Here is a 13411-nt window from a genome sequence, read left to right on the forward strand (position 1 = left end):
TTTAAATGGAGAAGGAAGTTGAGCGTTTAGGAGCTCAGACACCATTCAGGGCTCACTGCTTGCACCAAAATTCTGGCTAGGCAGGAGGCACATGATGACAGATTCTGCTCTGTGTCTTTTGAAAACAAGTGTTGTTTTTTTCCTGAAAAGGCTCCCCCCCACTCTGCCCTGACATGAGGGCATTCACATTACGACATGGCAGTGAAAGTCACCAGTGCCCTCACGTTTATAACACATGCTCATCTGACATCTTAATCTGGGAGGTTCCAGGAGTGGGACAGTTTGCGCTCTGTCCATTTATCAGTTGTAAGTCCTGTAGTGCTCTGGGCCTGTGGGGAGCCCCTCTACCTCACTTAGTCAGGCTGGCTGCCCGCCCCTCTACCTCACTGAGACAGGCTGGCTGCCCCTCTACCTCACTGAGTCAGGATGACTGCCAGCTTCCCTGAGCTCTGGGGTGTAACTGACCTGTCTTGACCTCCTCTCAAACCCGCAGCTTTAATAATAACGGCTGCTAGTGAGGCACTGTCGCCTTGTGCGGTACACATACGCTACTGGTTGAAGGACTACCAGTTATCTAGCTGTGTGATAAGCTGTTTGAGCTGCAGGAGATATAGGATTAATCACAGAGACCATGATTATCTGCAGCTCTGACAGCTGATCATGTACCTAGAGAACTAGTTACTGTATTTCTGACTAATCTTACACCCGTGGCTGCATGACGGCACTCAACTGCCATGTCCATGGGCTCGTGGCTGTGTTTTTGGTTGCATGCCACTCTTCAAGTTGGTCACTGAAAGAGCCTTCATTCACCAGCCTGTCCTGGTATTGAACGCTTGGCTTGTTTGAAGTCACTGATCTGTCCTATTGAGACTCTCAGAAGAGGGCAAGCTGCCAGTCACTGAGCGTTAGAGTTTTGGGCCTCTGACCCACAATTGAGCCCATGGTGGTCTTCACGACCAGCACATCCCACTGTAACATCAGCGGGGCTAACTGCCCTGTTCAACAGCAGGGCCCAGCTCATCAAGCACACTCAGCTGAGAGGTGGCAATGATATTGCACACACGCAGGTTTGACTCTTCCACCTGCTCGGACCAGCCAACACTGATCATGTGCTCTTGTTCTCTGCTATTCTCCAGTTCAACAAAACCTAGTCTTCAATTTCAGCATGGACTGAGAATTTTTTTGTTAGGTAAGACATCAAGGATACAGGCCAAGGTTGGGCAATTAGAATGGAGGGACAAAACAGCCATGATGCCATTGTCTCTTTGATGGAACATGGACCTCACTGACAAGGCTAGCATTTGTTGCATATCCTTAACTGCAACTGAACTGAATGGCTTGTCATGCCATTTCAGGGGGCAGTTAAGAGTCAAACATATTGCTGTAAGTCTGGAGTCACACGTAGACTGCACCAGGTAAGGACGGCAGATTTCCTTCCCTTAAGAGTATTGTGAACCAGATGCACAAACTGAAATTGCTGGAAAAACTCAGCAGGCTTGGCACCATCTATGGAGAAAAAGCCGAGTTAACATTTGGATCCAGTGACTCTTCTTGAGAACACAAGCCCTTTGCTTTCCCCCATCGCCCTGTCCTCCCTGCACTAACACCTCCCGTCTCAGATGAAAGGACTCCCGAGCGCTGCACTGATGGGATTTTTCAAATTGCTCGAAGCCTTGGGAAGTGGCTGATATTATTGGGTTCCCAACCCCCAACATTTATTCCCAGTAATGTGATAGGGTCCAACAACTAAAAATCTAACCCTGGTTTCTGGATTCCTTGTCCAATTCTATAATCACTAAACTATTAGACTTGTCTACAGCTTTAGCACAACGATGAGTCTGTATTAGATTGGAATTTAATAAAATGGATTCATCACTGTGAGCACAATTAGTGTGGAAATCACTGTCGTGCAGGTGCACTCATTTGGCTTATCTTGAAACGCTTCCTTCAGATTGCAGTGAGGATATAAAGTATAATTTGTTTTATCTTTGATCTGTAGAGCCTATGAATGGTGTTACAAGAGAACAAAGAACAGCAGGTCCTTGGGCCTACCAAGGCTGCATTGGCACATAATGCCTTTCTAAACTTAAAAACTTTCTTCCCTCTCCACAATCCATATCCCTCTCTTCCCTGCCTATTCATATTATTATCATGATGCTTCTGAAATGCTGCTATTGTATCCACCTCCTCTGGCAATGCATTCCAGGCACTTACCCCTCAGAGTGTACAAAAAAAACTTGCCTCTCTCATCTCCTTTAAGCTTACCCCATTTTACCTTAAATCTATGTCCCCGAGTAATTGACATTTCCACCCTGGGAAAATGACTCTATCCATGCCTGTCAGAATTTTGTTAACATCTGTCAGGTCGCCCTATATCCTCCAAGGTTCAAGTGAAAAACAAAGCAAGTTTGTCCAATCTCTCCTCATAGCTAATACTATCCAAACCAGGTGACATCCTGGGAAACTGTTTCTGTACCCCTTCCAAAGCCTCCACATCCTGCTGGTAGTGTAATGACCAGAATTGTACATATTCCAAATTAAAGTCATATACCTTCTTAACCACCACTTGGGTTGTCACTTTCAGGGAGCTGTGGACCTGTACATCTCGATCCCTCTATGTTGATGCTACTAAGGGTTCTGCCATTTACTGTATACTTCTCTCCAACATTAGATCTTCTAAAATGCATCACCTAGTATTTGTCTGGATTAAACTCCATTTGCCATTTGTATGCCTAAGATTCCAACCTATCTATATCTGGCTATCTTCTTTACTATATGCAACTCCCCCAATCTTTGTGTCATTTGCAAACTTACTGTTCAGGCCACCTACATTCTCCTCTAAATCATTTCTATATTGTTTGTAATATATATATTATTACAAACAACAGGAGTCCAAGCACTGATCCCCGCAGAACACTACTAGTCACAGATCTTCAATCTGAAAAACACCCTTCCACTGCTAATCTGTGTCTTCTATGAGCTAAGCCAGTATCGTATCCATCTTACGAGCTCACCATGGGTCCCATGTGACTTCACCATTTGTATCAGCCCCTCCCATGATGGACCTTGTCAAAGCACTTGCTGAAGTCCATACAGACAACAACTACCACCCTGCCCTTATCAATCGTCTTTGTCACTTCCTCAAAAACTAGAGTTTAAGAGACATGACCTTCCCTGCACAAAGCCAAGTTGCCTATCGCTAATGAGTCTTTATTTTTCCAAATGTGAGTAAATCCTATCCCTAAGAATCTTCTCCAATAATTTCCCTACCACTGACATAAGGTTTACCAGCCTGTATTAAATTCTGGATTAAATCTGTTGCCCTTCTAAACAAAGGAACAAAGTTGGCTATTCTCCAATCCTCCGGGCACTCTCCTGTGACTAAAGACGATATCAAGATTTCATACAGGGCCCCAGCAATTTCCTCACCTGTTCCCTCAGCATTCTGAGATAGATCCCATCAGTCTTGGGGGCTTGTCTACCTTTAATGCTTTTCAAAACACCACCTTTTTTTTTTATGTTGACGTGTCTTAGAATATCAACATACCCCTCTTGAGATTCCCCATCCACCATGTCATTCTCCTTTGTGAATACCGACGAAAGAATTTAAAGATCTCATCCACTTCCTCTGGGTTCAGCTCCACGCACACACAGTCCCTGTTGTGTCCTTGAGTGGACCTACACTTTCCCCAGCTATCCTCTTGCTCCTTTATATTTGTCTAAAACACCTTGGGATTTTCCTTAATCCTGCATGCCAAGGACATTTCATGGCCTCTTTTTAGGCTTCCTAATTCCTTTTTGAGTTATAGAGATGTACAGCATGGAAACAGACCGTTCGGTCCAACCCGTCCATGCCGACCAGATATCCCAACCCAATCTAGTCCCACCTGCCAGCACCCGGCCCATATCCCTCCAAACCCTTCCTATTTATACCCATCCAGATGCCTTTTAAATGTTGCAATTGTACCAGCAGCTTTAAAATACTTCAGGACATTTTCTAACTGCAGAGCATTCATATTGTGCGCTACTCTAGGCTATACTGAAGATATTGGGATAATGTGAATCAAGTGGGTCTTAAGATCATAAGTAGAATAAAATAGCATCTTTGTAATTATGCCTCTCTAAATTACATGTACATTCTTTTTAATTAGGTAGTCAGTAATATAATCTATAATACAAGTACTTTGTAATATACAGGAATTGCTTCAAGTTTTGAAATGATTGTTCATATTTGTATTTCTGTTTTTCTTGGCCAGTGCCTTCCTGATTTTTTTTTAAGGATTTGTTCACATAGGCACTATTTCCCTTTCCTTTAAAACTGTGGATCCACATGTAATCACGTGTCTCATCACACAGTCAACACTATTTGCCTTTAGTTACTGTCCCTGTTTGATCAGCTTCTCCTCTTTATATTTATCCTTGAAGATCTCCTTTGCTGTTGAGCTCCTCATTTCGTCACCACATTCACAATCCCGGTTGGAACTTGAATCATTCATTGAAGCATTGCAAGGGCCCAAGTCACAGTCACCAAAACAAACTTGTAATGGAGGCTGCAGCACACTATTCTGCCTTGTCGTCTACAGCCTGTCCGCAGCTTTTAACCTATTAGCTACTAGGTTGTTTTTGAGGATCACCCCCAGAATTTAAATCCCGATGGTCACCTTCCTCAGTGTTGCCCTTGTAGTTGCTTCCGCAAGTTATTCGAAAGAATCCAACACATTCTACCTGCAGTGGTTCACGACTCTCATCCCAAGGTTAGTCAGTGTGCTGTCAAAATAAAAGGATTGTCCTTTTCCACTCCCTGTTCCTCATTTAACACCAGCCCCTCCCCACATACCAGCTTCCACAAGTCTAACTTGCCACTGCTAACCTTGGCTTTGCTGTTGACGCAGATTTTCACAGAGTGGATTGCAATGCGAAAGGACTCCTTTTTAAAATAATGATGGTATTTGAATCATGTAAAAGGTTCATAGCTCAAAGTCTGAATTGTGGCACGAGAAAACCCCATAGCCTTCACATAAACACAGGTTCCAATCAAGGAATAATTAAAATACACAAATTCTGTGGGTAACAGGGAAGCGGTAGACAGGATATTAAAAGAAGGAATATGGAATTAAAATGGTTTATAAAATTTGTAAACTGATACATTATAGACTGTGGAGTACATTGTAAATTTCATTATTTAAGTACTCCATTGTGGACCCAAACCATATTATGAATAAAGCTACATGCTGCAGGGTTGGACACTGGGAACACACAACCACCTCTTCTTTTTTGTTTTATTCCTTTGTGGGACTTGGGCGTCGCTACCTGGCTAGCATTGATAGCCCACCTCCATTTGCCCTCCAAGTTTGTGGTGAGCTGCCTTCTTGATTCACTGCAGTCCACGTGCTGTGGGTTGACCCACAAAGCCGATAGGGAGGGAATTCCAGGATTTTGACGCAACGCCTGTGAAGGACTGGCGGTGTATTTCCAAATCAGGGTGGAGAGTGGCTCGGAGGGGAACTTTCAGGTGGTGGTGTTCCCAAGTACCTGTTACCCTTGTCCTTCTAGGCTGTGTTGGGAATAATTTAATTCATGGTTTCACCTTTCTCAGGCAGCCTGGAAGCCGGAATGTTAGCACCTAGCGATGTGGGCACTGGGGGGCGATTGTCAGGGTACTAGCTTCCTGTGTGCTTTAATAACAAAGCTGCCCCATTATAACAAACTCTGTTACCACTGTATTCTAGAAGAGCTTTGAAATTTAAGAAGTTTAGTGATTGTCAGCAGTTATCAAAAGCCTGAAGGCATCTGAATGTTACTTGTGCTGAGTCCTTCTGTGAAGATAGCCAATATGGTGATTAGCAGTGGAGAACTGTCCAGAGAATGGTGGCCCAACATGGGGAGGATGGGGATGTGATTGACTGGCTGAGTAAGAAAAAGTCAACCTTGTTGCAGTCCATTCTGAGCAGACATTGTGGTTCAGAAGCTCTGCTAAAGCAGTTGACTCCCATATGTTGGGTACAGAACTCCATGTGAATCAAATTTATATTGTTGTTTTGAAATACCATTTTTCATGCACGATGAAAGATTGCGTGACTGAATAGTTTGTCCTTGACTCATGAACACCATTAAACATGTGTCCAACCCCTCAACCTGGTGACCAGCTTTGGACATGGATTGTTTCCAATCCATTATTGGTGGATCTGAAACCTTTTCAGTTTCTACAGCTCGAGTTAGATGTCAGGTGTTATCCTCACCTCTGTGTCAGGTTGTTCTCAGTTCTCCTCCCCAGATTTGATGTTTATCCCAGTGTTGTACGGAGGGTGTGCCGTGCTGCTGGCGGTGTTGTCTTTGGCTGGGATGTTAAACTAATGCCCTCCTTGGAAGGATGAAGGAGAACTCGTAACTCTGTGTCGAAACAGAGACCGGGAAGTCACCCAGTGTTCTGCACAATAGGTATCCCTCAGCAAACATCACTGGAACAATCCGAGGAAGGGTCAGTCGACCCAAAACACTAACTCTCCACAGATGCTGCCAGACCTGCTGAGCCTTTCCACCAAGTTCTATTTTTGTTTCTGACTTACAGCATCCACAGTTCTTTCGGTGTTTATTCACTGGAACAATCTGCCTGTTCATGATGTAACTGCTGTTTGTGAAACATTGCAGGATGCATTTGGCTGCTGTCTCCTCCATTTACAGGGGGCACCATCCTTCAAAAGTGCTGGAGAAACTTGCGATGTCCAGCAGTGGTGAAATCTATACAGATGTATTTCTTTCTTTATTGTGGACGCTGCCAGTAGGGGCCCGCGATGTTTCCCTATGGAGCTGAGAAAGAAAAGTCTTGGACACCTCTACACCAGGCAGTTATTAAACACCCAGGGGTAGCTGGCTTGTTAGCACAGTGCATTGTTCTTAAAGTACTTTGTGCCTGATAATTTGTTTTTATATATAGCACAAGTGGTGTGCTTAATGCTGCCTCTTCTTGTGCTCTGTAAATGAATACAGTTGCTATGTTTCTATTTCTCCATAATTCTTATTTTTGCACATATTGTCCTTTTATAACAGTTAACCTTTGGACCATGTTTCAAGCAGCTCAAACTCTCGGAGGATATGAAGCGGTAAGTCCAATATTCCCTTGCTAACGATTACCGCTCTGTAACTTTGCCCCTTTCAGCCTTGTCATTCAGCACTTTGTATAAATAAACAGTGGCTCTGATGAATTCTTAGAATGGCTGTAACCATTCTGTATGTGTTTATAGAATCATTTTTTTTGCACAGAGGCTAGAGATTAGATCCAGATTTAGAATGGAGCAGATTTATTGTAAAATGCTATAAGTGGAAAACACATGTAACAGCTCCTCTGTCAAGGAGAAAAAGTGAGCTCTGTAATTTTTTCCCATGTTGCCTCTCAAAGGGGACAATTATAAAACCAAGCCAAAACTAGAGAAAGGAATTTTTAACTTGGCTGCTTGCTTTGCATCTGTTCGTTTGTAATATGGGAAAGTATTAATGGCTGCAAAGTGAGTCAGTAATGGTTGTTAAAGAATTGGAAAGGCCATTTGTCAATGGTTCCTTTGACAAGCTAATGTGGAATATTGAAACCTATCAGTATAATGAGGAAGGAAGTCCACATCTTTTACATGTCTGGTCAGTCAATATGATTGAGTTACAGTCTGCGCATTACATGGCCTGTATTTTTTGACTGTTAAAATATCTGATGTAATAGCTACTTGTTCAGGAAGAAAATATGTTTTACTCTTTTAAAAAAAGCTTGACTTCTAAGTCATTATGGCTCAGCCTGAGTTTGAAAGTTGGTATGTCCCTGTCCAGCAATTCAAGTACAAAACCGAGACTGGCCCCTCAGTGCAGTACCAAGGGGTTGTCTTTTTAGGTGAGATGTTATAAATTGCACCCATTTTCTTAACACTGTTCTCATACAGGGCTTTTATGCAAAACTAGCTGCTGTGTAGCTGGGTTTCCCCATTTGTCTGAGGGGAATGTTTTTGCGATGATGTAACACTATGCTGTAGTTGTCTTTCAAAAATGCAATAAGTACATTTAACTGGCAACAGTTGTGAATCACGGAGGAGGAGTATGAGAAGCCTTACAATGATCCAGCTATTTCATTCAATTGCACTTGTAACTGCACCTAATGTAGAATTTTGGAAACCGTGTTCTGGGTAAATCAGGTGACTATAGAAAGCTCCTTGTGCAGTGGTTACTGAGTGTTCAATCTCAGACTACCAACTAATGCCAGGTTTTCCTGTGATTGGAATAGATAACTGCTCGTCGACAGTGGAAGCAGATATATGATGAATTGGGCGGCAATCCTGGCAGTACCAGTGCAGCAACGTGTACTCGCAGGCATTATGAAAGGTAAGGGTTGGATCATTGTGGTGAACTCTCACATTGCACAGGCCTTTTCCGTTTGCCTTTCTGTTGTAAAGTGATCATGGGTTTTAGCAATCCTTCAAAGCCAGGAACGCTGGTTCACCTGGGAATCTGATCTGCAGCGCTGGTTTATCTGGAATGCTGGTTAATTCCAGGTATCTGATTTTCAGTGCTCGTTAATCTGCAATGCTGGTCAATTTACATTGTGGTTAACATGGCGCATTCTGGGTGTCTGATCTGGAGTGGGTGATGGCCATGGTACCATTTTTATATTAAAAGGCTGTAAGGAAATGCCAGGGAACTATAGACTGGTGAGCCTGATGTCAGTGGTGGCAAAGTTATTAGAGGGGTTCTGAGGGATAGGGTTTACAGGCCTTTGGAAAAGGATACTCAACATGGCTTCATGTGTGGCAAATCCAGTCTCATGAACTTGATTGAGTTTTTTTTTAAAGAGGCGACAAAGAAGATTAATGAAAGCAGAGCAGTCGACAGTGTATGTGAACTTCTTCAAAACACTTGACAAGGTTCTACATGGTAGACTGATTAGTGAGGTTAGATCACATGAGATCAAAGGGGAGCTAGCCAACTGAATGCAAAATTGGCTTGAAGGTCAGAGATAAAGGGTGGCGGTGAAGGGTTGTTTTTCAGACTGGAGGCCTGTGACCAGCAATGTGCCACAAGGATTGGTGCTGGGTCCACTGCTTTTTGTCATTTGTATAAATGATTTGTATGTGAAGTGGGAGGCATGTTTAGTAAGTTTGCAGTTGACACCAAGGTAGGTTACAGAACCAACAGTGAAGAAGGTTGTCAGTACAATGGGACCTTGATCAAATGGGTCAGTGGGCTGAGGAATGGCAGAGTTTAATTTTGATAAATGTGAAGTGTTGCATTTTGGTAAGGCAAGCCAGAGCAGCACTTGTATGTTTAATGGTAGGGCGCTAGAGAGTGTTGCTGGCCAAGGAGACCTTGGGGATCTCGGTGTATCGATCCTTTGAAAGTGGAGTCATAGACAGGGAGGTTGAGAACACATTTGGCGTGCACACCTTCATTGGTCAGAATATTGAGTGTAGTAGTGGGGATGTCATGTTGCTGCTGTACAGGACATTGAGGCCACTTTTGGAATATTGCTTCAATTCTGATCTCTCTCCTATCGGAAAGATGTTTACTAAACATGGGAAGGTGTAGGAAAGACTTACAAGAATGTTGCTGGGACTGAAGGGTTTGAGTTATAGGGAGAGGCTGAATAGGCTGGAACTTTTTCCCTGTAGTGTCAGAGACTGAAGGGTGACCTTTATTGAAGTTTATAAAGTTAAGGAGGGCATGGATAGGGTGAATAGCCAAGGTCTTTTTCCCAGGTTGGGCGAGTCCAAAACTTGAGGCCATAAGTTTAGAGTGAGAGGGGAAAGTTGTAAAAGGGACCTGAGGTAACTTTTTCCACACAGGGTGGTGCATGTATGGAACAAGCTTCCAAAGGTGGTGGAAGCTGGTACAATTACAGCATTTAAAAGGCATCTGGATGGATGTATGAATAGGAAGGGTTTAGAGGGATATGGGCCAAATGCTGGCAAATGAGCCAAAGTCAGATTGGGATGTCTGGTCAGCATGGATAAATTGGACCAAAGGGTCTGTTTCTGTGCTGCATGACTCTGGAGTGCTGGTTAGTCTGGAGCGCTGGTTAATCCCGGGATGGTAAATTGAAAGAATCATGCAGTTCTTTGAAAGCTTGATCCAACCCCCATTATTCTGAGTGCATCTTCAGCATTTGGTACAGAGCTGAATTAATATCAGCCACCTCTTTGTTTGTATTTGATTTTATTACTGCTTTTCTCCCTGGCAAGCTGTCAAACTCTTAAGATTATCTGCTTGTGGTGGAAACTGGTGGATTGGCCTGATTTAGAGATGTTTCCCCCCCCCCCCCTCCAAAAACAAGAGCAGTGGCTGGCTCTGTGAAAGCTACTAATTCAGGCTGTGCTACGGCACTTTAAAATGATTAAATGGGGCAGTGGATTGTCGGGATGAATTGTGCTCAGTTTCAGAACATGAACCAAGCCTTCTGTTTATTTTCACGTGGCTTGTTTTGCATTCACTGCAGAATGAATTCATTTGATTTTTCTTTCTTGTGATGTGGTCTTAAATGCTGGATGGAAGCTTTTAGTTTAAGCAAAGCAGGAATAAATTAATGCTGATGATTTCACTAATGTCCCTTAGGCTTAAACTGGTCCAAGCCTGTCTCCAGTTTGTTTTAATTCAAATCAGCTCTGATACTCTTAAATAAATGTCTTAGTCAGCCTTAATTTGCTCAAAAGCTATCCATCATTGTCAGAATATATTACAAATTACCAGCCACTTGGCTAAAGTTCTTCAGTGCTCCAGATTTAATTAGTTGGATTCCTGATGATTAACTGTAAATCAGCTCTGATGAGGTGCTCTGAGATACTGCTAAGAGTATGTTTAACGTTAATTTTATTCAGCCCTGTAATTAGGTTGTAAACATGGATCTGTTTGAGTTAATATGAAAAAACATCAACAATGCCATTGCAACCTATTCAAGGGATCTGTAATCAGCAAGTGGGCTGCAACGTCTGGCAAGATCTGAAAAGAAATCTCCTCCTTATCTGGAGCATTAAATGATCCGTCAGCCTGAGGATTTAGTGTTACACACTGTCTAAAAATTTGCAGGTGAGATCATTCTCTCTGCACGTCCAGAAGTTGGTGTATTTATTGTAGGGTCCATCCTGTGTTGACCAGTTTACTGATATCCTCCTTTGCGAAGTACAGACGGGGGTCAGATTTCAATGTATTGCCTGGACCTTGTATCATCTAATTTATCAGCACTGTTAGGTGGCCATGTCTTTGTAGCAATCTGGAACCTGCCTCAGAGCATCTATAAGAGGCTGAAAAAAATGCTTTCAATATACAAGATATGTTTGATGAAACAACTTGCTTTCATTATTCAGTGCATTGAGTATAGGAGTTAGGGAGGTCATTTGCGATTGTAAAGGATATTGTATAGGCCACTTTTGGAATACAATGTTCAGTTCTTGTTTCTGTGCTGTAGGAAAGGTGTTGTGAAAGGGTTCAGAAAACATTTACAAAGGTGTTGCCAGGAAGATTTGAGCTATAGGGAGGGGCTGAATAGGCTGGGTCTATTTTCCTGGAAATCAGAGGCTGAGGGGTGACCTTCTAAAAGTTTATAAAATCATGACTGGCATGGACAGCTTGAATGGTCAAGGCCTTTTCCCATGGTAGGGGAGTCCAAAACTAGAGGGCATAGGTTTAAGATGAGGGGGAAATATTTAAAAGCAACCTAAGGGGCAACTTTATCACGCAGAGGGTAGTGCGTGTATGGAATGAACTGCCAGAGGAAGTGTTGGAACCTAATACAATCACAACATTTAAAAGGCATCTGAATGGGTTTGTGAGTAGGAAGGGTTTAGAGGCATATGGGCCATCTGGCAAATGGGACTAGATTAATTTATGATATCTGATCAGCATGGGTGAGTTGGACCAAAGTGGGGGGTTTCTGTGCTGTACAGCTCTGGCTGTATAAGTGTGAACATTACTGGCAGCCAGGCTGTTGTCTACGGAAATAAATCACTTGGCTCAATAAACCTGAGTGAAATGAGACCGGATGTCAGTTGTTAAATGGTTTTACTTTGCAGATGGCAACTGAAATATGGAGAAAATTATGAATTTGATTCAATCAGTTTGACTTTGTCCTCATGTAAAAATACAAAGTAATGAAGCTGCTAGACTTCTCTACACCCTTCAGTGTTGTCTTGATTGAATCAAAGTAGTCTTGAACTACCTTCATAACGTATGCATCCTTGGGGGAATGTCTGCAGTAAAAGATTTCTAATGGTCGCTGTCTCTACCTGCCTCTATTTTATCATGTCTTTGTCCACAATCTGAGGAGTGAGCCAATATCAGATAGCCCCTGCTAAATATCTGGAACAGTGGTGGCTGATGTGTTTTGTTATACAGAGTGGATTGTACATGGACAGACTGATGGTTTGTTTGGCCCAGCCAGTCCTTAAAGCCCTGGAGCATAAGTAGACCACTGAATCCATCGAGCCTGCTCAGCTGTCCAATATGCTCATCTCCGAGCTTGAACTTCACCTACTACTACAAACTTCAACAGTTTTCCTGTCGGCTTCCCATGTCCTTCTATTTCCCTGAGAGACCACAAACCTGCCCATCTCAACCTGAAATCTGTTCAATAATGGAACACCCACCACCATCCTGGCTACAGATTCCGGAGACTTGGGTGACACCATGTCTCCTCATCTCAGTCCTCGCCACCTGTGTTGAGGCAGGCAGACCAATCCACTATACCCTTTGGGGAAAACTGCTCCTGGTCTGAGTCCTTAACATGTTAATTGGCTTTCATCTTGGTGCTTTATTGTAACCAAACTTGTGTGAATAAGCTTTCCTTAAAAGGCAGATCCTGAGAAATTGTTCCCCACCGAAACATTTCTGTAGAAAAGTGGTCCAAGAGTACCACCACCACCCCCCCAGTCACCTCATGATTGATGGGTGTTCCCTCTTTAAAATGCAGCAGTGGTCATGGGCTCACATCCCACGTCTACAAGCCGTAAAATTGGGAAGAATGAAATCCAGTTTCTATTTCCTGGCACTCAGAATGTTGGTTAATAGTCTGTTAGCTTGCGGTTGAAAACCCAACTGGTTTGTTAATGGCATTCAGGGAAGAAACCCTGCTATTGTCACCCAGTTGGACCTACTAGTAACTTCAGTTTGCTGCTGTGCAGTTAATTCTTAATGGCCTTCTATGCTGTCCTGTCAAGTCACTCGTTTATAAAGCAATTGGCCCACATCAAGAGGGTAACTAGCGATGGGTAGTAAATCCCAACCTTGTCCACATCACTAAAACACATTTTTTTTAAAATGAGTCCATGACAGTTTTTAAAGAGGAGAGTCTGGAATTGTCCAGTGATTGATGCTTTGCTTGTAGAAAAGAATTAACTGGACGAAGAAATTAAACCTTTACTACAATTTCTGCTTTTAAGAAGACATGTTT

At 42.9% G+C, this 13411-nt stretch overlaps 1 protein-coding gene across 2 annotated transcripts in view; it reads left to right on the forward strand.

The window, feature by feature from the left end:
- Positions 1-13411, forward strand: part of arid5b (AT-rich interaction domain 5B) — a 126909-nt gene that overhangs the window by 89867 nt on the left and 23631 nt on the right. For both annotated transcript variants that reach the window (XM_043712312.2, XM_043712313.2), the window contains 2 exons: positions 7048-7100; positions 8261-8358. In XM_043712312.2, coding sequence (XP_043568247.2) covers positions 7048-7100; positions 8261-8358 — 151 coding nt within the window. The remainder of the gene's footprint in view (positions 1-7047; positions 7101-8260; positions 8359-13411) is intronic.

Source organism: Chiloscyllium plagiosum, unplaced genomic scaffold (genome assembly GCF_037043375.1).
Source record: "Chiloscyllium plagiosum isolate Xiang-an unplaced genomic scaffold, Cpla_swu_hap1 HiC_scaffold_22, whole genome shotgun sequence".
Taxonomy (NCBI): Eukaryota; Metazoa; Chordata; class Chondrichthyes; order Orectolobiformes; family Hemiscylliidae; genus Chiloscyllium; species Chiloscyllium plagiosum.